At 42.4% G+C, this 24,814-nt stretch overlaps 1 protein-coding gene across 1 annotated transcript; it reads left to right on the top strand.

Moving 5' to 3' along the window:
- The first annotated feature begins 9,142 nt into the window (after positions 1–9,142).
- On the top strand, positions 9,143–19,358 carry LOC109762794 (DNA-directed RNA polymerase 1B, mitochondrial). The gene is made up of 19 exons (XM_020321668.4): positions 9,143–10,111; positions 11,071–11,286; positions 11,373–11,506; positions 11,700–11,763; positions 11,868–11,926; positions 12,265–12,382; positions 12,606–12,719; positions 12,814–12,945; positions 13,025–13,441; positions 14,665–14,715; positions 14,833–14,903; positions 15,396–15,480; positions 16,094–16,246; positions 16,348–16,422; positions 17,228–17,317; positions 17,432–17,479; positions 17,749–17,863; positions 17,957–18,060; positions 18,597–19,358. Exons 1-19 carry the CDS (start codon positions 9,254–9,256, stop codon positions 18,705–18,707), a joined length of 3,015 nt encoding a protein of 1,004 aa, XP_020177257.1. The 5' UTR covers positions 9,143–9,253; the 3' UTR covers positions 18,708–19,358.
- The last annotated feature ends 5,456 nt before the right edge of the window (positions 19,359–24,814 follow it).

The raw sequence follows: 24,814 nt of genomic DNA, 5'->3' as shown, positions 1-24,814 counted from the left end.
TCCATCGAGGATAAAAAGATGGGGTTTATATCATATTGCATGAGTTTATCCCTCTACATCATGTCATCATACTTAAAGCATTACTCTGTTCTTATGAACTTAATACTCTAGATGCATGCTGGATAGCGGTCGAAGTGTGGAGTAATAGTAGTAGATGCAGGCAGGAGTCGGTCTACTTGTCGCGGACGTGATGCCTATATACATGATCATACCTAGATATTCTCATAACTATGCTCAATTCTATCAATTGCTCGACAGTAATTTGTTCACCCACCGTAATACTTATGCTCTTGAGAGAAGCCACTAGTGAAACCTATGGCCCCGGGTCTATTTTCCATCATATCAATCTTCCAACACTTAGCTATTTTTATTGCCATTTATTTTACTTTGCATCTTTATCATAAAAATACCAAAAATATTATCTTATCATATCTATCATATCTCACTCTTGTAAGTGACCGTGAAGGAATTGACAACCCCTTTATCGCGTTGGTTGCGAGATTCTCATTTGTTTGTGTAGGTGCGTGGAACTTGAGCGTGATCTCCTACTGGATTGATACCTTGGTTCTCAAAAACTGAGGGAAATACTTACGCTACTTTATTGCATCACCCTTTCCTCTTCAAGGGAAAACCAACGCAGTGCTCAAGAGGTAGCAGTAGTCTAATCACCCCCCCTCTAGACATACTTTCGATCCTACAAAGTCACAAACCGGATACGTATTTATATTGAATTGTGGAGCTGTCAGTTGGTGCAGTTCTAAGCAAAGCATCGTGGCGGGATCTACGTGTGAAGCGGAGTACATAGCTGCTTTGGAAGCAGCAAATGAAGGAGTCTGGATGAAGGAGTTCATATCCGATCTAGGTGTCATACCTAGTGCATCGGGTCCAATGAAAATCTTTTGTGACAATACTGGTACAATTGCCTTGGCAAAGAAATCCAGATTTCACAAAAGAACGAAGCACATCAAGAGACGCTTCAATTCCATCCGCGATCAAGTCAAGGAGGGAGACATAGAGATTTGCAAGATACATACGGATCTGAATGTTGCAGACCCGTTGACTAAGCCTCTCTCACGAGCAAAACATGATCAACACCAAGACTCCATGGGTGTTAGAATCATTACTGTGTAATATAGATTATTGACTCTAATGCAAGTGGGAGACTGAAGGAAATATGCCCTAGAGGCAATAATAAAGTTGTTATTTATATTTCCTTATATCATGATAAATTTTTATTATTCATGCTAGAATTGTATTAACCAGAAATTTAGTACATGTGTGAATACATAGACAAACGGAGTGTCACTAGTATGCCTCTACATCACCGAGCTGAACGTGTGCAGATCGCGGAGGTGCCGTACTTTCGGTACTAGGATCGGTCGGATCGTGAAGACGTACGACTACATCAACCGCGTTGTCATAACGCTTCCGCTTACGGTCTACGAGGGTACGTGGACTACACTCTCCCGCTCGTTGCTATGCATCACATAGATCTTGCGTGATCGTAGGATTTTTTTTGAAATTACTGCGTTCCCCAACACATTTCTGATAAGATGAGAAGCCAATCTTTCCAAGGGCATCCTCTTTGCACTCGAAATAGTCATCGTATCCGATCACCCCCTCTCTAATACGGTTGAAAAGATGCCTACTCATACGAAAACGCCGCTGGAATTTCTGATATTTGAACAGCGGGTTGGTTGTGTCAACGTAGTCCTTCCAAAGAAGGAAATGGCCGCTCACTCGGTTGCGATTCAACGTCGGAAGGTGCCCCGGGATGGAGCCATGGAACAACGGCCGCTGGTTATTAAGGTGGTGATGGACCAACACGGCAGCCAGGATCTCCTCCTCATCATCGGACGAGGAATCGTCGGAGTTGCAAAGGAAATTATGGAAAATGAACTCGTCGGCGGAGTCCATTTGTACCTTGACAAACTGTCGAACAGCTTGCGGGCGTCGACGAAGGAGCCAGCCGACGAAGGGAGGCGCGCCACCCTTGGACCAGCTGGCTGCCCTGGAGGCGTTTGACGAGCGTGCCGACGTAAGGAAGAAGGAGCTGGCCGGGGCGGTGAGGCGGCTTCCTGGTCGCATCGTCGTCGAGGAGGTAGGGGTGAAGCTTTCGGTGCCCCGGCGGCGAGACGGTGGTGGCGATGACGGGGGAGGTGGCGGCGTTGGGGGGAGATGTTGCGGCACCGTCTGCTGGCAGAGGCACCAAAAATGGGCGGCGACGACGTCGACGAAGGAGGCGGGCGAGGGTTTGCTGTTGGAATCGGAGAGGATGGCCAATGCGCCACCGACTAGCGGGCCAGGGGGAGTAGGCGGGCGCCGCACGCGTCCGTTTTGTGTCCGCGCCGACGCAAATGAGGCTCAAAATTGGGTCAGGAATAGGTTGGCAGACGGACAAAAAACGGACGCGCGTCAGTTTGGGTCGGCGCATTGGGCCGACTTTTCTGTCCGCGCCGATCCAAACGGACGCGTGCAGACGAAATGGGTCGGCGCGTTGGAGTTGCTCTAAGGGTCGTTGTTTGAAACAAACTTCAGTATAAACATACTTGGACACGAGTTTTTTTTAGACAAACTTTTTTTGAGCTTTTTTTTAGACAAACTTGGACATGTTTTTTTAGACAACTTCCAATCTTGGATTAGGGAAGAAGGAGATATTCGCGACTACTAGCGATTTCATTATGGGGCAGCTCATGATCTGCTTCTTATTCCACAAGAACGAAAGCACCTTTTCGCAAAATTTCTGTAAATTTGAAGTTGAACTTAATTAAACAAGCCAAGCAATTTGCTCACAATCACAAGAAATTTTTCCCCCGCCATATTTTCTTCCCCTCTGTTTGTCCACTACCTCGGCATATCCGGTGTGGGCGTTAGAGCATTGAGAGGACCTTTCCCTAGTACGAGAGGACCGGGAAGGACGCACCTCTGGTGTACCAGTTATCGAAGCAACAAGAAAAAGAGATCACTCGAGGATCCACCTCCTCGAGTAAAGGCTTCCACAGCGGGTTGACCAAAATGAGGATCCCAAATCGCATGAGCAATAGGTCTTACGTGTAAAGGGATCTACTGCTGGATAAATACCCTTGGAAGCTAATCCTCTGGAAAGTACGGTAGTAGCATCCAAATGTGCAAATGTTGTGGCAGGGGCATGGTCGGTCAAACTACCGATTTCGCCATATCCCCATTTCCCTCTTCTTTGAGACCAGGATTCCTTGTGTAATTTCAGGTGGTATTCATGTTTGGCATATGCCAGCTCTGACCACTACTTGATAAAAGTATCTTATGACTATCAGTAGAAATGATCTTTCCCTCGCGTTCGGCTATAATGGAAACCCTCGAATCTAGAGCTGTCTCTCGAATCTATGAAGTAAGACATTGATTTTGCAATAAGATCGATTATGTTCATTGCATAATAAGCTCCTTTGAAAAGCATTGGCGCACGTCCGTGTTCTTCGAATGGATCTCTTAATTGTTGAGAGTCTCGTCTTTTGTCATTCTTTGCTCCTTTTTCACTCAATGATTCCTTCGAATTTGCCGACCAAAAATTCTAAATGATTTATCAATTTTCATTAAATCTTATAGGCTATTGGGAACGAATCAAATCAGATGGTTCTATTTCTCAACCTTTCTGACTCACTCGGATTCGAACCGAGATGCTTGAGCACTGCTTCCTAAGAGCAGAGCGGTACCAAATAAAGGATTACTCGAATCAGGGTTTTGGGCATAAACAATTTTGTAATGGGACCTTCCCCTTATGCTATTTGTAACTTTAGAACATATACTAACTCATATCTCTTTCTCAATGATTTCAATTGTGATCGGTATTATCAGAATGCAAGCCCTACCCTTGAATTTACAAGATACCCAAATTTAATTTAAGAAATGAGAGAATTCAGAATGGACAATGGGGATGGAATAGCTGTTGGATGGTTAGGACATCCCGTCTTTAGCCATGGTGCCCCCCCCCCGGACCGCCCAGATCCCACGAGTGAATAGAAAGTTAGATCTACATGGGATCTCACGTAAGACCTATTGCTCATGCGATTTGGGATCCTCATTTTGGTCAACCCGCTGTGGAAGCCTTTACTCGAGGAGGTGCTGCTGGTCCAAATTAACGAATCCTAAGGCAAAGGGGCGAGAAACTCAAGGCCACTCTTCCTCCGGGCTTTCTTTCCGCCATGAAACAAGTAGCTGGCAAATCAAAATTGGAACTAGCGCAATTCGCAAAATTGATATTTCCTTTTTCCATGAAAAAAGGGGTAGGGAGAATCTCTTATGATAATCATCCGCGCCTTAAACGTATAATTATTGGAATAATTGTTGGAGACTCAAATGATGGATATGCAAGCATGATAACTTATATGCTGGGTCAATCAAGTATCCAAATTCTAAAGAAAAATCATTATTGACGGTCCAAGACCATAGATATTGAGCCACTTTGGGCTTCCCTATGAAATGAGGCATGGAACGGAGCCACTACGAAGAAATTACGGGAGTTACGAAAGAAGCTTCGGACTCATATTGTTCATGGGTTGAGAGCGGGAGTTGAACTCTAGGAGGTCGAATCCCCCCTTGTTTCTTATTTCCAATTTAGATAATTGGATTTGCACCATGAACCTTCTCCATCTGATTCAATAAGGGGGAATTAGCCTTCTTGTCAAATGGCTCACTGCCTTGATCCACTTGGCTACATCCGCCCCTTATCCAGCTAAAGGATTTTTTTGCTTTTTTCCATTGATCATTATTCTATTTATTACATTAAAGAATGAATAAAATCTCCCCAAGTAGGATTCGAACCTACGACCAGTCAGTTAACAGCCGACCGCTCTTGAAATGATTGACAAGCACTGCGATACTGATCCAGTGTGGTTTCCAGAAATGTTTAAGGATTGGTAGTGTCCGGAAAATCTAGTCTGATTTAAAATAAGAAATAATTTCCAATCCTCTTCAAGGCATAATATGGAGAATGCTCATTCAATGAGCATTCCCCGTAGAAGTATTCCGGAAATCTGGGCCTGGCGGAGCATTATACAAGGACGCGCAGTAGGAGTAACCCATTACCTTCTGGGTGGAATTGCCACACTCAATTGTCTTAGTTAGTCTTCGGGACGAAGTGGAAGAAGGGCGGAGACTCTCGAACGAGGAAAAGGATCACTTGGATAAAAAAAATTAAAAGCAAATTTCTCTTATCCTCGTTTGTTCTTATCCGCCTCTTCAGGAAAATGAATATCTCCGGAAAATATTTTGAGTTCCAAAAGAAAACTCTGTTGTTCCGCATCTTGGTATAAAACCCCTCTTTATCTAATTTAGAATTAGAAGGAATTCCACTAACAACACAACGTAATTAACTCGATTCATTAGAACAACTTCCATTGAGTCTCTGCGCTATATATTTTATAGCATATATCCGCCTGGGTCGACCTTCTATGTCTGGGTCGACCGTTGCGTAAGTTCAGAGCCAAGCCAACTACGCCAATAGCACTCATCCATAAACCGGTGACGGGTCAACAAGGGCGTCCTAGTGCGTTGTAGATTCTTATCCAAGACTTGTATCATTTGAGAAATAGAAACAAGGATAGCAAACGGGTTACCTACTCCTAAGGGTCAAAGCAAGCCCAGCAACAGTCGAACAAGTGGGTAATGTTGGGGTGAACCAAAAAAGTTTGGGTAGAGCCGGATCTTTTAACAGCATTCAACCATCCGGGCAACCATAGGCTTAGACCCGCATTGAAAGCGGGGCCATTCGTTGAAGATAAGAGTATATCGAACCCAAATCCAAAAAAATTCTCTTTTTTATACATAGGTCGTCGATTCGGCATTTTTGTGTTTCTGCTTGAGCCGTACGAGATGAAATTTTCATATACGGCGTTCACAATTTCTTGAAGCTCGATCTCCCCCCAGATGAACCATATAGCCAAGCCTCCATGGCTGAATGGTTAAAGCGCCCAACTCATAATTGGTAAATTTGCGGGTTCAATTCCTGCTGAACCAAATCCAAGTTGGTGAAGATCATGATTTGGGCTGGCACGGGGATCGTTTGATCGATTTCCTTGATTTGATCGCTACCAATTTGGTGGAGGAACTTTAGGACATCCTTGGGGAAATGCACCTGGTGCAGCAGCTAATCGAGTGGCTTTAAAATCTAGGTTTTCGCTTTCCTTGCGATGGGCCTGGCCGAGGAAAGATTCATGTTTGGTTCGGGAAGAGATCATAAAAGTTGTAAACTTATTGAGCGAAAGGTTACACCTACAGGATATGGTATGGTATTAAGATAATAAACTGCGGATTCTCTCTTTCTGTTCCATTCTTACGGCTATCTCGCAATACCTTCTACAGCTTGTCCTGCAGCAGTGTGCACATTCTTATTATGAGAAGGGGTCATTCGAGCCTATGGAAATAGGATACTCCCGCAACGGAGCTTCCAAAAAATTTCTTTCCGAGTTAATTTTCTCAGTTTTATTAACCCGGGCGGCTCTTTATTATTGCTTTAAATTTGTAGTTCTTGTTTCAAGTACCGGAAAATACAACATTTTTATTATTTGACCAACCATCAGGAGATGGGTTTAAGATTCATTAGCTTTCTCATTCTACTCTTTCACAAAGGAATGGCTGCGCGGGAAGGATGAATCGCTCCCGGGTTCATGAGTTATGGTCAACAAACAATACGTGCTACAAGGTACATAGGTCAAAGTTTCATAACTACCTTATCCCACACAAATCATTTACCTATAACGATTCATTACCCTTATGAAAAATCGGACCTGTTCTGAAAAAGTCGAGGTATTTCGAATTGTTTGTTGGGCTTGCTTCTATTGGACCTGGAGTTGGTCAAGGTACTGCTGCAGGACAAGTTGTAGAAGGTATTGCGAGACAGAGAAGATACGGGTTCGATTCCCGCCGCTCGCCCGCTTAATTTATCAAAGTAAAAAAAATCCAAGTCTTAAATGAAAGGATCTGGTTGGAATCTTAAAGTGTGGAGATACGACTTTGGGCTATGGTTAGCTAAGCTCCAATCAAGAATCCCCAAGGGACCCCAAGGGGAGGCCTGCTACGCCAAAAGCGAGAAAAACTCCATCCCTTTCCTTTTGATATCCCCATGCCGCCACACCACAGGGGGACATGGAGGATCATCTCCATACCATTTTGCATTTCTCGACAAATATAATCTGTTTGGCTATTCTAAGTGGTTCTTTTTTTATTTTTTCTCGACAAATATAATCTGTTTGGCTAATCTGTTTGAATTCTTGGGTTCAGGAATTCTTCTATAATTTAAATGACTCAATAAAAGCTTTTTTTATTCTTTTAGTTACTGATTTTTTTGTTGGATTTCACTCCACCCATGGTTGGGAACTAGTAATTCGTTGGGTCCTCTTTTGGATTCTTAAGACCACCCTTGCAGTAGGATACCATCTGCTTTGGGGTTGGTAAAGCATTTACCTAAGTTATGGAAAATTCATAATTCATCAGTTCGATTCGTGCTAATATTGGCATTCTTGGGTCCCTGGAATGGAAGAGATAATTAAATTAATTAGGCCTTGAACTTCTACTTTCGTTTAGAATTTAGGTACTTTTCTACTAAATTGATTCACTTTTGTTCTTTGTTTTTGAAACTTTCTCTATATTTTTAGAGAATTTTATGACTTAGTGCGGGATGGATGCATTTTTGGTCTGAGTTGGTTAAATTAAAAAAGTTAATAAAATAACTTCGTTACCTAGTTATTTTATTCATCAAGTTGTTCTAAAGAATCAAAACGGTCGGTTATTAACGGAATTCCTTGTCGGCTTTCCGTGAAATACTCGTTTGGCCTAGGACTTCCAAACCTCGATTTTTCATATATAAACGTAACTAACCTATCTCCCTTGTAAAGGATTTCTCCGCCTATAATGCTCGAATTCTATCTCGCCCTTCCTATTTTTAAAATAAAAATAGAAAAATAGGAGATTTTTTTAGGAAAAGTTCGGTTTTTTTATATTGAATTTGTTAAAACAGAAAAATCCACACGGATCCACTAGGATGGTTTTTTTATACCTAAAAATGCAAAAAAGAATTCTTGAAAAAAATTGCGCAATATCAGTCAGCCAGAGACCACCGGTTACTGGATCTAGTCCTCCGCGAGAAGTCAGAAATTCTGTGTATTTGGACCAATTTAAAGTGTCAACCACAAACTTTGCGTTTGTGGATGGAATCCCCCAAGCCTCTTTTCACATCTGGAAATATGAAATTCAGACGGATACGACAAGCCAGGGCTCAAGTCCTAATAATCCCGCTAAGTGGTGATTCAACATGGATTCTACATCTTGGAACCAGGCCAATTTGGGAGCGGCTTTATGATAATGGAACCAACCAGCAAAAAGCATTAATGCTGCAAAAATCAATGCGCGCGGGTTCAATTCCCGTCGTTCGCCCATCGCATTATTGCAAATTCCAAAAATGCAATTTTCCATATTCCTAGTTACGTATTTACTTACAGGATTCTTAGTTTCTCGTTGGGCTTCCTCGGGACATTTTCCATTAAGTAATTTATATGAGTCATTGATCTTCCTTTCATGGGCCATGTATATTCTTCATACCCCTATCCATTAGTATTCCACATAAGAAATCCATTCTAGAAAAAAATACAATTAGATTAGCTCTTCATAGACAAACTTGGGGTTTGCGGCACTAGCGCTTTTATTTGCGAACCCTTTTGTTTAATCTTAAAAAAAAATCTTTCGATTTCGATTAGATACTTTTTTCTTTTTTTAGGATCTACGGTCTAATGAGGCTACTATGAAATATTTACTCATGGGTGGGGCAAGCTCTTCTATTCTCCCAAAACTGCTTAGCAACAGTCGGACAAGTGGGTAATGTTGGGGTGAACCAAAAAAGTTTGGGTAAAGCCGGATCTAAGTGTTGGCTAGGATATTTTATACTTGTTTTTTAATAATATAGAATATATAGAAAGGTTTCTTATTTAAATCAGAAGACGAATATGGCAGCCCCGGGGAAAGGACATGAGTTGAAGTGCAATGAAGCACAATGGGCTTGAAAGGCGTGGTAAAATTGCGTGAGGTAAAAGGAAGCGAGAGACATGGGGAAACGATCTCCATCCCTAACACCCAAATCAACCGCGCACGAAGGTGCCAAGGGTTTAAGCCCAGCCCGAAGTCGGCGTGCCCCCCTCGCCCAACCCCCATTCCCTCCTGCGTTGGCGGCGGCGCCACATCCCCCATTCCCCATGTCTTCCCCTCCCTTCCCCGCCGCCTCCAGTTGATGCTCCCCGCCCCAACTCCGGCCGCCGAGACAGCCATCTGCCCACCGTCGCCGCCGCCTCCTCCTCCTCCCGTCCTCCTACCCGCCAAAGCCCTAGACCTCATGTGGCGCCGCCTACCCTCCCGCCGCCTCGCCTCCGCCCTCCTCTCCGCCTCCGCGCCGCAGCTTCCCCCTCCTCCTCTCCACCGCCTACTCCTTCCAGCTCCAGCTGCTGCCCCCGGAATCCTCCCTCCGGTGCGCCTCCTGTGGGGGCAGCCACCCTCGCGATTCGCGTCGTCCTCCGCTGCGGCCGCCGAGGCCGTCTCCTCCGAGGAGGTGGACGAGCCGCACCACGCGCCCGAGGTGATTGTCCGTTTGGGCCCCAATACAAAGCTGCCTGTGGCGGAGGCTGCAACCGCAGGTCAGGCGGGGAAGAAGGAGCGGAGGAGGGGGCGCGGGCAGGGGAGGCAGCTGGCAGAGTTGGCGGCGGAGCATGGCATTGGATACTCCAAGTACGTCTCACTGCGCCAGCGGCAAATCCGGATCGAGACAGAGGCGTGGGAGCAGGCGGCTAAGGAGTACCGCGAGCTGCTCGCCGACATGTGCGAGCATAAGTTGGCGCCCAACCTGCCCTATGTCAAGTCACTCTTCCTTGGCTGGTTTGAGCCACTGAGGGACCAGATCATCGCTGAGCAGGAGCTTGTCAGCCAGCGTGGGACACGTGCCTCCCACGCCCCGTATTTTAACATGCTTCCAGCCGACATGATGGCCGTTATCACCATGCACAAGCTCATGGGGCTGCTTATGACTGGCAGTGGCGATGGAAGCGTCCGTGTGATCCAGGCCGCTTGTCAGATAGGTGAAGCAGTTGAGCATGAGGTGTGTTGGCTCGTGGGTGGCACTTGAGCTTCTTTTTTTCCAGTTGTGCAGTTGCACACCAAAATGGTTGCCACATCAAAATGAATTAGCAGTGGTGGTTCTTATACTAATCTCAAGTGACCACTAGGTTGACACTGCTGGTGGTTGAGATCATTGATTTTTATCGATTAAGGTCGAAAAATGACGTTTTTAGTAATAGCTTCTCTTAGATTTATAATAATTTAGTGCTAAGGGCCATTATTCATTAGAGGGGTGACATGATTGAAATTACTCCTACCATTTTACGTTTTCATTCGTATAGGTATGGCATTATGTAAGGCTGAATATATTCCCCGATGAACTCTGGGTTATTGAAACACTGTAGGTTAGGTACGTCTGGAGCTAAAATACATTTAAGTGATATTAATATTTCGTTACATTTGAAAGTAGGGATTATGTAAATGTAGTTGAAATGGGTCAAAATATATACATGACTTGATTGACTAAAGGCCTACTCATGAGCCTTGGAATGATTTAGGGTTAGGCATCATTACTGTTATTGGTAGTGGTTTGACATGTCGTAACAGAAAACTGCACTTATCTTTGTTTTTCTTCTCTAACTGGGAACGGTGTATGTGCTTTCCTGATGTCAAGTATTTTTCTGGAACGTCAATAATCTAACTGTTACATGTATTCCCTTTGTATCCACCATTCTAAGTATAAATTTTGAACCATTTTCGTACATATGTTTGACATTGTGCCATAAAAGAGGTGCCTTTATTTCTTGGGGACGGAAAGGGATACCTTTGTCAGCTGCTATTTCCTTGCATATCTTTGTCGTTTGCATTGATTTTCAGTCAATTGTTAACCTGGCATTTATTTCTTTTGTTGCACCAGTTATGGTGACAACGGTTAATGGGATACGTTAGTATACATTGCTAACGAGTAATTGTAATGTTTTTCCTCTTGTCCTTGACCAGGTTCGAATCCACAAATTTCTAGAGAAGACAAAGAAAAAGAACACTAAAGAAGTAGATAAAGTAGTAGAAGCAGTGGATGCAGATATTGCCAAAGAACAAGAGCGTTTAAGAAAGAAAGTCACTGATCTGATGAAAAAGCAGAAGATACGGCAAGTCAGGCATTTAGTGAAGAAGCAAGATAGCACCAGGCCATGGGGTCAAGATGCTCATGCAAAAGTATGCACCTTTTCTAATTATTCGGTGATATATGTTTTACTTCTTCAACTAATGACATATTTATATTATCTTTTGCCGTTTTGTAGGTTGGCAGCCGTTTGATTGAGCTATTTATTGAAACGGCCCATATACAACCACCTGCTAGTCAGTCTGGAGATAGTACACCTGAAATCCGACCTGCTTTCACACATGAAATGAGAACTGTGGCAAGAGAACAACAGTAATCATGTCAACTCTTACTTAATACTCCCTCCGTCCCAAAATAAGTCTCCCTGACTTAGTACAACATTGTACTAAAGCTGTACTAAATCTAACAACACTTATTTTGGGACAGAGGGAGTACCTTCTTACCCCCCAAAAAAATGTTTCTCTGTTCTAACTTATGCTTTCTTTCACACCTTGTATTTAAATAGGAAAAGTCGACGATATGGTGTGATCAAGTGCGATCCACTGGTTCGACAAGGCCTGGATAGAACAGTGAGTCACTGAGTTGTTCCTTCTGTCACACGTGCAATGATTTTCTTCATTAGAATATTCTTTCCAGAATATTGCATTCCCTGATCCTTCCTTTCCTGTGACAGGCAAAGCATATGGTCATACCTTACATGCCTATGTTGATTCCGCCGATCAATTGGACTGGGTTGGTACTGCTTATCCATGTTCCTCACAATTATTTGCATATATGTTGCTAGATAGCTCGGCTGTTCTTCAAGTGTGTTAGGTTACATCATAGTAGCTGAGTGTAATCACAAATCTGAACGGTCCCCTTCTCGATTATTTCAGTGTGTTGTGGTTCATAAGAGTGGATGCTGCTCTGTTGGATTATTACTAATATAATGGTTCCGAGTAGCAAAATTATCCCTAATTTTGAGTACATCATGCCTGGAAGTTACTAGCGGCACCCATGTTATCCCTAATTTTGAGTAGCAAAGTTATCCCAGTAAAGGTTATGGGAACTAACAATAGCAATTTCTACAGATATGACAAGGGTGCACATTTATTTTTGCCATCCTACGTGATGCGCACTCATGGAGCTAGGCAACAAAGGGAGGCTGTAAAAAAGGCTCCAAAGGAACAGATGCAAACAATTTTTGAGGTATTCTTTTGCCTCATGTTTATATCATCTTTGCAGATTAGATGAATAGTTATGATTGAAATACGTTTTCAAGATCACATGCATGGATCTCTTTTTAGCACACTTGATGCAGATAGCTGTTTCTCTTGTTAATATGCTGTTTGCACATTGGCATGCTGATGGCTGTTCTTGCTAAGCATCTTTGTCTATGTGATATAATCGTTTGATGCCTTTTTGGTTTCAGGCCTTAGATAATCTTGGGAGCACCAAGTGGAGGGTCAACAAAAAAGTTCTTAGTATTGTTGACAGAATTTGGTCCAGTGGCGGCCGACTTGCTGACTTGGTTGATCGTGCTGACGTGAGCTGCCATATTTTTCTCTCTGGATTTCATCTTATGAAGACTCTATGGCATTCTTGTTTTATATGCTAACTTTTCTTTTCATGTACTCTAGGTTTCCCTACCGGAGAAGCCTGACACTGAAGATGAAGCTGAGCTGAAGAAGTGGAGGTGGAGCATGAGGTCAGCCAAGAAGGAAAACAGTGAAAGGCATTCTCAGAGATGTGATGTTGAGCTTAAACTTGCCGTAAGCGACTATAAGGGTTCTAGTGGGACATCATTTACTCAATTTTACTCTTCATCTAATGTACCCTTGTTGGTAACAGGTAGCTCGCAAAATGAAGGAAGAAGCGGGGTTTTACTATCCACACAACCTTGATTTTAGAGGCCGTGCTTACCCAATGCATCCTTACCTGAATCACTTGGGTTCAGATCTTTGTCGTGGAGTGTTGGAGTTTTCTGAAGGTCGACCACTTGGTGAATCAGGCTTGCGCTGGCTGAAGATACACCTAGCAAATTTATATGGTGGAGGTGTAGACAAGTTATCATACGATGGCCGGATTGCATTTACTGAGAATCACCTGGAGGACATATTTGACTCAGCTAATAGGCCTCTTGAAGGCAAGCGTTGGTGGCTTGAGGCAGAGGATCCATTCCAATGCCTGGCAGTTTGCATGGATCTTAATGAAGCTTTAAGAAGCCCCTCTCCAGAAACAGTGATCTCACATATTCCTGTGCACCAGGTACTGATATTTTGTCCATGGTATATCATTTTTCTTCTAATAATCTCATTTCTTTCCTGCAATAATTGTCATGTTTCGTTAAGTTTTCCGTGTTGCTTTGCTAGGCTAGGAAAAATTAGCCATGTTTGTTTCTCGTGCCTTGAAGTATAAGACAACAGCATGCTTTGACAGCTTCCAGAAAAGTGTAACTAATGCCAAACATATTTGTAGTTTGATCTATTTTTGGGCATTGCCTGACAAAATGATGTATAAATAAACCTTGAATACATTGTTTATCTCGAGGGCAAGGAATTTCTTGTGCATATGAGCTAGTTTTCTTGGCAAGATCTGCGCAAATAAACATTTTTAAGTTCTGCTAAACATGTCATGGGCTCATGGCATAGCAGCAGCTGCATGAGTGTAGGAAGGACATACAAGTTCAGTCCAAGGAGGAGGTACCTATTTGTTGAGAGTTTGGTTTTGTTTTGATAGAAAATGCTTTACTTGAAGTTGTAATATGTTAGGATTGAGTTATTTGATTTATTTAGGCACTTTGTCTCAAACAGGGATTGTAATCTCTTAAAGAACAAGCAAAAATAAACCAAAATACTAATACATTTGGATGTAATACTGGGAGCCAATGGCGTTTAAAATGGTATGGTAGATCACAGCTGTTAGCATTAACTTCAGTCGTATGTTCATTTTGATTACATAAGGTTGTAGCAATAAAAATATATACTAAATAGGAGATCTAAAATATGATTAGTAGCATGGACACGGATTATAAGTGTTCCTGAAGAAAAAACCAAACATTATTTCTAAGTTTGAATAGAAAATCCAGAAAATAAATAAATTTACATGTGGCATATACTCTGTGCTTGTATTTTGTTTTGGTGAGAAACATGTTCATTTGTGTTCTGCAGAGAATGAAGAGAAACATGACTGTCTACCATTTTCTTCTGTAGCTGCACAAAATGCATATTTTTTGTACAATCTTTTGTAACCGCGCATAGTATTCACACATGCACATGTGTGTTCTCCTTTCAGAAATTTTTGAAATGTTATGTGTGCTACATGTTGTAATATGTAACTAAAACATTAAACATTTACGCAAGAGAAGACATGATATCTGGTGCTGTTGCTAAACCATGTAATTGCCCACCTAACCTTGTATAGTAAGTCTAGGTGTTCCGTTATGTGCTTATGCTGGAGCAGAATTATGATAATTATGTTTTCTTTTTCAGGATGGTTCTTGTAATGGCCTGCAGCACTATGCAGCTCTTGGAAGGGATAAGGTCAGTTCATATTTTTATTAATTACGCTGTTGCTTTGTCACGTTCTTTTTGGCATGGGGATTATTTAATATTTGGCCAGTGAAGTATGTAATTATTTCTTTCATCAATTTCATGCAGCTGGGTGCAGTTGCTGTTAACTTAGTTTCCGGAGAGAAACCTGCAGATGTTTACTCTGGAATAGCTGCCAGGTAGAGGTCATTCTGTCTTGAACGTAGTGTCGATGGGCAGACTCAACATTCCTTTTTAACTTGTAGCTGTCTGTATGCCATACCCTATCAGCCTATCTAGTTACTGAGCAATCTTATTCCGATGACTTGTAATTCACAGCAATTGTGGTCCGAAAAATATACTTTTCTCATAAAAGTACCAGTCGTGGATGGAGTCAAACTTCAAAGTACCTATATATGCTCATATTTATACGCGTTCCTGAAATGAATTTGGGTAGACAACAGATTGGATACAAATTCAAACAAGCTTAAACTGTCAGTTCATGTGTTTATTTATGAAATTATTGGGTCCTGCTTGGTATCTTTAATATCGCAGTGCCTTATAAACAAGCCAATTAACTGTTCAAATTTAGATTTAAGTCAGGGTCCAATTTATCCATCTTGACATGTGCCTGGTGTAATATCTTCTTCAACTTGTGATCTGGAGTTACATTTCTAGTACTTGTGATCCAGGGTGGTGGAAATTATGAAGAGAGATGCACAAAAAGATCCAGCTAAAGATGCTGATGCAGCACGTGCTCGTTTGTTAGTTGATCAGGTGTTGTTTTTAGCCAGTCTTTATAAATATTCTTTTACCTTGTATGATGAAAATACTGTGTTCAAGATTGTTTTTTATGCGATCGACTCTCTACCTCCAAGTTATACATACCTGTACTAAAGCTGAGACCTGGTAAAAATCTACAGCTGATGTTATGCTAAAATCAACAGTTCTACCTAGAGTTACAATGTTTTCTGTAACATTTACCAGTCTAGCTATCTGTGATAACGCGTACTAAAAGCCTAACCAATTGAAGAGTAACACATTCTTTAAAATGTTAGAGCAACACCTACTTTTTCTCAGCATGGAGCAAATTTGTAAAATCATGTGGAAACTCCTGGGATTAGTACAAACCTAGTTCAGTTATTATGCTAGATGAAGTTTATTTGAAACATCACTTTAGAAAGCACATATATATTGAGTTGGTATATAAGCATGCTGACTAATTGGGCTGTCATAAGATTAATGTTTACCTAATGTGCTGAATAAAGTTTGTGTCAGCTATTTTACATGATTTGATTTCTGTAATTGCTTTTAGTTGGTATCTCATAGACTCGCCAGTAATACAGGTAAATTATGTAAAGTTTTATGTGCTTATTTGTGAAATATACAGGTGGATAGGAAATTGGTAAAACAAACAGTGATGACATCTGTCTATGGTGTGACTTACGTTGGAGCACGTGAACAAATAAAAAGAAGATTAAAGGAGAGGGGGGTCATTGCTGAGGACTCGGAACTTTTTGGTGCATCATGCTATGCTGCTAAGGTGGAATGCTTTAATCATTGAAGCTTTTGTTTCTTCATCTAACATGTACACCTTGAACTGAACCACCTTCTTTTTGTTTCTTTCTTTTCAATTCTGGATAGGTCACGCTGACAGCACTTGGTGAGATGTTCGAAGCTGCTCGTAGTATCATGACCTGGCTAGGAGACTGTGCCAAGGTATCATCTGCAGTATCATGTCTGTTCTGTCTGAATAGCGTGCGATCCACTTCAATATCATTTTTTATCTGCTTCAAAGTATTATACTGCTATTTTTGTTTGGTAATCATGGATTTGCTATTGAATGAAGCCCCAAAATGTGATCTGTTGTCTTGTGGTTTAATTTGTATAAGAAAATAGTTAGTAATTATGAATTTCTTCCTTTACAATTTTTTGGGGACATGCTAAAAGAAAACATTGGCTGGGTATCTTAAACTTTGTTTTTGTTGGCATCCTGTGAGTGCCCCAACAGATAGAATGTTCCTTTTTTTTGTCTATACTCATATAACTTATTAGAGAGGTACGTATCCTTCGTTACAAAGAGCCAGTTTGTCGTTCAAGTGCTTTTCTATTCAGTGCTGTGATATTTTGTGAGTTAGGGGAGTCTTAACCAATTTCCGTAGGATTATACTGTTTTATCTGAATAAATGATGCTGTCAGCTAACTACAAGTCCACCACTCATTAACGAAATAAATGAGTGCTTTCAGAAAGGCAGCGCCATGCACAGCGGAGACTGAGGAAGGAAAACTTAAAATGAAAAATAAGATCAAATAAAACCTCAAATACTATCATGACTATTGACCTACAACTTAAGATTACATCTGAAGAATAAGTAAACTGTTTGTTGAGGCAAACTCCTAAGGCCATCTTTTAGTTAACATTTTTCCTTCATAGTCAAGCTGTCCTGCCTTGTCCTTTTGATTTCTGTTTCTAAATAGATTGGCCTTTATAACCATGGGTATTGAGCAGTGGCTTGTATGACAGGTTATAGCTTGTGAAAATGAACCTGTGAGATGGACGACCCCTCTGGGACTTCCAGTTGTTCAACCATATCGCAAACTAGGGAGGCATCTTGTACGTATTTCAGTATAATTGTTTCCTCACTTTCTCTTGATTACTGCCGCCACATTTTTTAAGAGGAATTTAACATTGCATAACAATGCGATATTCTTGATGTTCTCCGTGTAGATTAAAACTTCGTTACAAGTCCTGACCCTTCAACGAGAAACCGACAAGGTATGCCTCTTTACATGGATATATGTTGAGTGCATCTTATTGACAATGGGGTATTGACTGCTGATCGGTTTCATGCCACTGGCTGCTGAATGGTAGTTGGGCAGGAAGTGGGTAATTGAATTTTGCTTGCATACTTGTGCATCACATTGTTTCGCTGAACATATTTTCCTCATCGCAGCACTGCCACTGTTATAATGTACCATCAACTATACATTTCGAATCTGATAGATCTGTTGAGTATACTAGATGAACGTGTATCTTTTGACCAGGTTATGGTGAAGCGGCAGAGGACAGCTTTCCCTCCAAACTTTGTACACTCCCTTGATGGCTCTCATATGATGATGACTGCTGTTGCTTGCAAAAAGCAAGGCCTATATTTTGCAGGTCGGTATTCTCTTTACTATCTGCCAGAGTATTTATGGGATACTTCGCTGCGTCTGTGTATTTTACTATTAGCATTTATGTAAATCAATGCAGGAGTTCATGATTCATATTGGACCCACGCTTGTGATGTTGATACAATGAACAAGATACTTCGGGAAAAGTTTGTGGAACTGTATGATGCGCCTATTTTAGAAAATGTATGTATTTTGTCATCTCAGTTATTTGCATGCATATTTTTGGTATGTATTTGCACATATATTTGACAAACATTCTTTCTCGTGCGATATATTTTTATTTGAAAATTGCAGCATATGCTTTTTCTACTGTACTTATTACAATATTCTTAGTTTCGTGATGTGTTTGATTTTGCCTGATGATTGTCGAGTACACTTAGAAGTGTTTCCCTTGTCCACTGATGCTTCTAAAGTTGAGGGTGCATTGCATTTAATAGCTATAACCTAAACCGCTGTCTATTGTTGTTATTTATTGATTTATATCCTCTTTGTCTGCATGCTTAGCTGATTGGGCTTCATTTCCATGCGTATTGGTTTGTTATATATTTCAGTATGTTAGGACTACCATATTAATTTTGCTGTTGTGCTCTGTTTCCATGCTTTACCATAGCACATGAGCTTGCTGTTCTATGTGTTATTTTCGTAATTGTTCAATAACAAATGTCATAACTCATGACAGACTATGCATTCAGTTTCTTAACACAGTATATTTGATGCAGCTCTTGGAGAGCTTTGAGACATCTTTCCCTAAATTAAAATTCCCACCGTTGCCAGAGAGGGGAAATTTTGATATGAAGGATGTCCTCCAGTCTACGTATTTCTTCAACTAGCATGATTGCAGCGGGCATATTGTCCTATTTTCCGCTCAGCTGCCCAGCTGCGGCCTTGCACAAATCTCAAGTTCCGTCGAAGTACATGAGTGACTGACTCAGATGATGAAGCTAATTCTTTTGCTGATTGACCTGCCAACCTGTGGACAACTCTCATGAAGATAATCCCGCAAGACTGGATTTACAGAGGTACACAGAAGGCGCTCTTGCTTTGCTGCAGAATTTCATGGTTTCAACATCGCCAGCCATAAGCAAGGTGCATTACTACTGCCAAGGAGCTGGCAATAAACAGAGCTGGCCAGGAGGAGGTTGAAGAAAGTGACAGTCAAAATAAGTGGAAACCATGACCAAGAAGCACTCGCTGCGGAGCCTTTTTCCGAGTTTGTGATATAGTGTAGTTTCTATCTGTGCCCGTTTTCCCCCTTAAGGCTCACGCGTAGCACGCTCACTCACAGATCATCAGTTTCCTGTAAATGTAATTATATGTAATTTTTGGCCTCTTCCCTAACCTATCATTTTTTTTTCTTGCTTTACTTAATTATAGAGTGGGGAATCTGATGGGTGCAAAACAGTACTGTCGGACAATTGATTCATAATTATCATTGTGGTTGTAAGATATTATCTATAGTAATAAAGTTAAATAGTTGTTTCCCTCATTATTTCAGGGGGGGGGGGGGGGGGGGGGGGGGTTGGAGCTGGTCTCACCCCCTTCCTATCTGTGATATTGATGCTATGCGTATCATTGCTGTCACTAGGGATTGGTTTGAGGAGCCCATGAAGAGAGAAAGGCGCTTTCCCATCTTCTTAACCTGAAATGAAGGGGTACCTTCGGGAAGAGATCCAGTGGAGACAGCTGGGCCGGTAGCTCAGAGGATTAGAGCACATGGCTACGAACTACGGTGTCGGGGGTTCGAATCCCTCCTCGCCCACAGCCTTCTAAAGTGGGGAGAGCCTTCTACTTTCCCCCTGAGGGTAGAAAAATCATGATCGGGATAGCGGACGTAAAGCTATTGAACTTAGGTATGCTCTTTCCTTTTGTCGAAATGGAATCGTAGAACAGAATGTGATACGATGAGATATTGTACCTTTTCTTATTGACGATGTAACAGTTATTTCTAATTAATAAAATTGCAGTTTTGTTTAAGAAAAATTGATGCCATGTGTTTGCAACTGTTTGGACGTTTCAAGTTCAAGTTTTAGTATTACTGATTGGACTGGTATGGCATCGACCACGTCTTGGCACTGTTATTTCCAGTATATTTTGCAGGTCTTTGCAATTGAACCAAAAAGAAACATAGGAGATCCTTGGGAAGAAATCCTATGCGATCGTGAGACCCTGTCCACATGAGAACACTTGGCAAAAGCTTTTCAACGCTGGCACGCCAATTAATTCTCTAATTAATTGTAGCAACAAATCACTTTCCTTCCATTCCAGTGTTTCCCACGCATCCTCGACCTTTCAGCATCCAGTTCGATGTATCTTCTCTGTCTATTCCATCTCGCAGGCGACGACGTGGCACCATGGCGCAGCCGGACGACGGCGACGAGGCACCGGATCAATCATCATATATGGCAGCACATCCATCAGAACCTCCTCTGCCCACATCTCCTCCACATTTCAACGAGCAGACGAGTCGTGCTTGAAGGACGAGCTGCCGGGCGTTGTGGAACGCGGTCGTGGGCGGCGGCCACGGCCGCGGCCGCGGCGAGCGAGCAGGAGAAGCGTACCAAGGGCGAGCTTCCTGTGCGCTGACAAACGCCGGTGAGAGCAGCCGAGGCAGCGAGGGCGAAGGCGGCGGGCGGCGCTGGCTGCCGCCGCGAGCGAGCGAGAGGAATTGGGCTTTCGTAGTGGGGCTGGACGTTGGAAGTGGATCCTCTAACATGAAGGAAGAAAGTCACCTAAGCTACAGTGCAAAGTGTAAAACAGAGAAGAAAAGTCAGGTACTATAACAAACACTGTATTTATCTACTTAAGCAGGTACTGTATACAATTACTGTTGATATAAATAAATTTAAAATTAATTTTATTGCACCATAATTTTGTTCGTATGTAATTTTTGTAAATGTAGAAAGTAGATTCGTAATTTACAAATTAATTCAAGTCATTTTAGCCTTAATCATATGGAAGTAAAGGAAGGAAGTTAGGGAACTGTAGCTTAGGTGTCTTCCCTCCTTCATGTTAGAGGATCCACTTCCCTGGACGTTGGGATTTGGGATCTTATTAATAAAACCGAGGATTCGCTTTTGCCAAATGTCCTCATCCAAAGAGGGTCTCACGACCTGGGCGTACGACCCAGGTCGCATAATAGATGCACTCATTCCACAGTCATGTATGCATTTATTAAGGTGTCTTTGATGATGATGTGGTAGAAGGAGAAGGCAAGAAAAGTACTCAAGTGGGAGGCAATGGTATATGACTTTTGAGCTAACATCTGCCTTATGAAAAATTAAGTTTGCTAACCTTCTTATCAAGGTTTCACTTGCTTGTGATTTGACAATTACTCCCTCCATTCCATAATATAAGATGTTGCAATCAATATATGACGACGGGAGTATTGATGAGCAAATAAATGCATCATAGTGATGGATTGTTGTGGTCTGATACCACTAGATTAAAGGTGTATTGATGACTGGTGGGATCTTGATGTTTTTCATGGCATGAGAGCTTTGGCAACGACATGCAAACATAGAGTCGCAAATTGCGGCCTCCATATTTGTACTTTTATTTGTTTGTTTTTTTCAATTGCTTCAAATTTGTAAGTTAATTTAAGGTACATCTAATTGAACCAAACCAGTTCAAATCATCATCAAACATGATAAAACTTATATTAGTAGCCAAAAGTTTATGCAACTACAAATGTTGTTAAGCGACATTTTTTAAATATGCAATGCTATTCAACATTGCAATCGGTCAATGCCTTATAGTCACCATCCTCCTTGTCGCGGCGGCGCGCCTCCTCTTCGAGTTGGGAGAGCCACAACAGAAGATGACTGGGTCCTCGGACTTCGGCCTAGGGACGGTGAGGCCAGTGGAGTTGATGGGGACGACGTTGTTGACGTGTACAATGTCACCTGAGGCGTCAGTTTGACGCTACCCCCTGCCATTGTAGCCGGCAGAGCCCCCACGTTCTCGTCACGGGAGCCACAACGAGAGAAGGAAGCGATGGCTACCGCGACTAGTGCGCCGCGGGGGGAGTTCGCATCGCGGTGCACCACGTCTAGGACGGTAGGTTCAGCCAATAGGTTGTGTCCTTTCGACACGACGACATTGTAGTGGAGAGGGGAGGAGACGGTGAGAAGGGGGAGGCGGTGGTCGGGGTTTAGGCGATGGGGACGCCTTGCCGTCGAAGATGATGCCGCCTGGCGGCCATTCGAACAGCCACTTCGGAAATCCGAGGGAGCGGGCGCGCCACTAATGGATAGGTAATTAGCGGTCATTTCATTCCACTCGCCGGTGATTATCGTGCGCTATGGTGCGTGTATGGCCGACACACTGCTTAAAATCCAAGTGCTAGAGCGAGGAAGAAGAAATTGAAAGTCCCCTCCCGCGCTGGACTTGGTTTCACTTGCTACCATATGCTTAAAATTTGTTGTCAAAACATAGATGGAGTTTCCTCTGTGATGTCAAGTTAGTTTCACTTGAGTGCCAAGGTAGAGGCAACAACCGAGTCAGTTGTAGTGACATGGAAGGATGCCGTAAATAGAGATTCAAAGGTTTGGAATGTACCTAGAGATTTGGCTTTTGATAGGAACAAATAGTAGTTAGGTCTACCACAAGCTTTTTTACTTTTCTGTACTTAGTTTACTTGTACTTTCTTTCTTCTCTTTCGAGTTTCATAGATTTCTGTTGGGTTTCGTCTCTAGTCTTGTTAGTTTGGCCCTGGGATTTTTAAAGGATTCTAGTCCTTCAGATTTCTCCCATGCGGGGTTGTTTAATTCATAGGAATACAACTCATAGGCTTTTTTTGCACTAGATTACGGAGAGTTCTCATCAAATCTATACTCTTGCAAAGAATCTTATGCTTGTCAATCTAATTGTTTTACCGTAAAAAAGAGGTCATTATCTTCTTTGGGTGTTGTAAAGTACAAATAGTTCAAAGTTTATATACAACAAACTCTTTTCCTTTTCCTCACATGCGACTAGGGCAAAGTTCTCCTCCCCTTCAAGCTCCATCGGCTAGTCCATGGATTCTCCTCCCTCTGCCTACTGCTCCGGCGGCTGGTGGCGGTGAGGGAAATTCCGGTGCCTCGGCTTTGGCTAGTAGTTTAAGTTAGGTTTTTTAGTCCCCCCTCCCCCCCCCCTCAAAAAAGGGGGTTTTAGTCCTCGCATGGGCGGCTCTCGGGCGGATGGCATCGCTTCTTCTTCGAGGTGGTCTTTTGGGATGCGATCCTCCATGAATCTGTTCGTTAGGACAGAGTCGACAAAGGTCCGGTGTAGATTCCTGTCATCTTCTTGGGGCGGCAAGGTTAGGGTTTCTCTTCATGCATGCGCACGGGAAATATGGTGCCAGCCTCGGATAAATTCAAGGGTCAACAACGACGTGCACGAAGACTTTCTAGTTGTCATCAACAAGGTCAGACCGACTTTAGTATAGGAGCGATGACAACGGCGCGTCACCATCTTGCTTTGCCGGCGGTAGTGGTTATTCAATGGTCCATGGACCTCAATGTAATTTTATTCTGCCTTGGATGTTTTGTACTTCCATGAACTTTTATAATAGACTCGGCTATTCCGGGGAAAATATACAACATACCTTCCCTATCTAGCATAATTTCTTCCATTGTTTATAAAACAAAATGCGCGCATCAACTTTGGAGGGCATTCAGATTTTCAAAAGGATGTTCATGACCCGAAAGGTGGAAATAGAGCCTGGGCTACAATTAGCGCTTCTAGAAAAAAATCCTCAAAAAATTTGTAAAAATGCACCTACATATAAAGTTTTATCATCAGTCTATCTTTTCAGCTGTGTTGTACAATAAAATATGTGGATCAAAATAGGGTGGTCCTTTTCTTTTAGAGCCACGCAGGAGAGTTGTATGTGTATATTCATTAATAAAGAAGATTATACAACATAAAAAAAGATGACTCATACAATGCTATAGAGATCCGACTCAACGAACAAATCTAACTGACAAAATGATCATCAACCCAGAAAGTTGGCGATCCGAAATAAGATGACGACCAAACCCAATCTAGACTAAAGTAAAAGTTACAGCACAAGGAATGGAAGAAACCGTCAACTACAAAACCTAGAGCACAACCGCAAACAATACGACTCAAACTCAACATCCATGACAACAAGGACGACGACGGGATCACAAACATTACAGGGACAACCCGGCCACAGCCCTCGAGCCAAACCATTTGCACGAGAATATGCTCAACATCACTGAGCGACGAGGCCACCTGCCCAACATTGTCGGACCTGCCTCCACCCAGGACATAGAAGAGGGGCCGTAGATGAGACAACAGGAGGTGGATGCACCAGTCCCGCGGAGCCACGCCAGAATTTTTGTGCCAAACTACATATTAGTGGTTTTTAATAAGTTCTTACAGCCAAATTACATTGCTCGTCATGGTCATACTATGGCCCACCTCAAATCAGTACAAGTGGTCATGGATGGAGCGGTCGAGCGGGGTTTTGGTCATTTTGCCATAGAGGTCTTTGCAGTGACATTCAACACGGTTGTTTAATACACTCGGTATCGTCACTGCATCATTTTTGCAGACGATCATCACTGCATGTTCTAGAAAGAAGAAAAATCTTCACTTGAAGAAACAAGATCCATGTGTTTCGTCTTCGGGATTGTGAACGGGCAAGAAAAAGTACACGTCCCATGGGAAATGCAAAACGGTGCTCGAGCTCATCTGCTCCTGAAATCACAGCCGAACAGCTGACTTGGGATAGGTGAAATGCAGTGTATTTGGCAGTGTATTCGGATGGTATTTTGATTTTTGATGTGTGCCATGTGAAGCATTGATAATGGTGGATCCCACTAAGCACATCCATCACCTCAATGCTCCTGACCGCATTTAATAGAAATCTTGAATGCCACTGGAGGACAAATGCCCTGGGCTACATCTTCCTCCACAGCCGGTCGTCCTT

This window comes from Aegilops tauschii, chromosome 5, assembly GCF_002575655.3.
Source record: "Aegilops tauschii subsp. strangulata cultivar AL8/78 chromosome 5, Aet v6.0, whole genome shotgun sequence".
Taxonomy (NCBI): Eukaryota; Viridiplantae; Streptophyta; class Magnoliopsida; order Poales; family Poaceae; genus Aegilops; species Aegilops tauschii.
Note: the sequence above shows the minus strand (reverse complement) of the source record. Positions and strands in the feature narration are given on the sequence as shown.

Bases quoted from the DNA above. Each gene is read 5' to 3' on its own strand.
- LOC109762794 (XM_020321668.4), top strand. From the start codon at position 9,254: ATGCTCCCCGCCCCAACTCCGGCCGCCGAGACAGCCATCTGCCCACCG. The intron at 16,247-16,347 runs GTGGAATGCTTT...AATTCTGGATAG, and splicing joins CATCATGCTATGCTGCTAAG to GTCACGCTGACAGCACTTGG. The intron at 18,061-18,596 runs GTATGTATTTTG...TATTTGATGCAG, and splicing joins ATGCGCCTATTTTAGAAAAT to CTCTTGGAGAGCTTTGAGAC.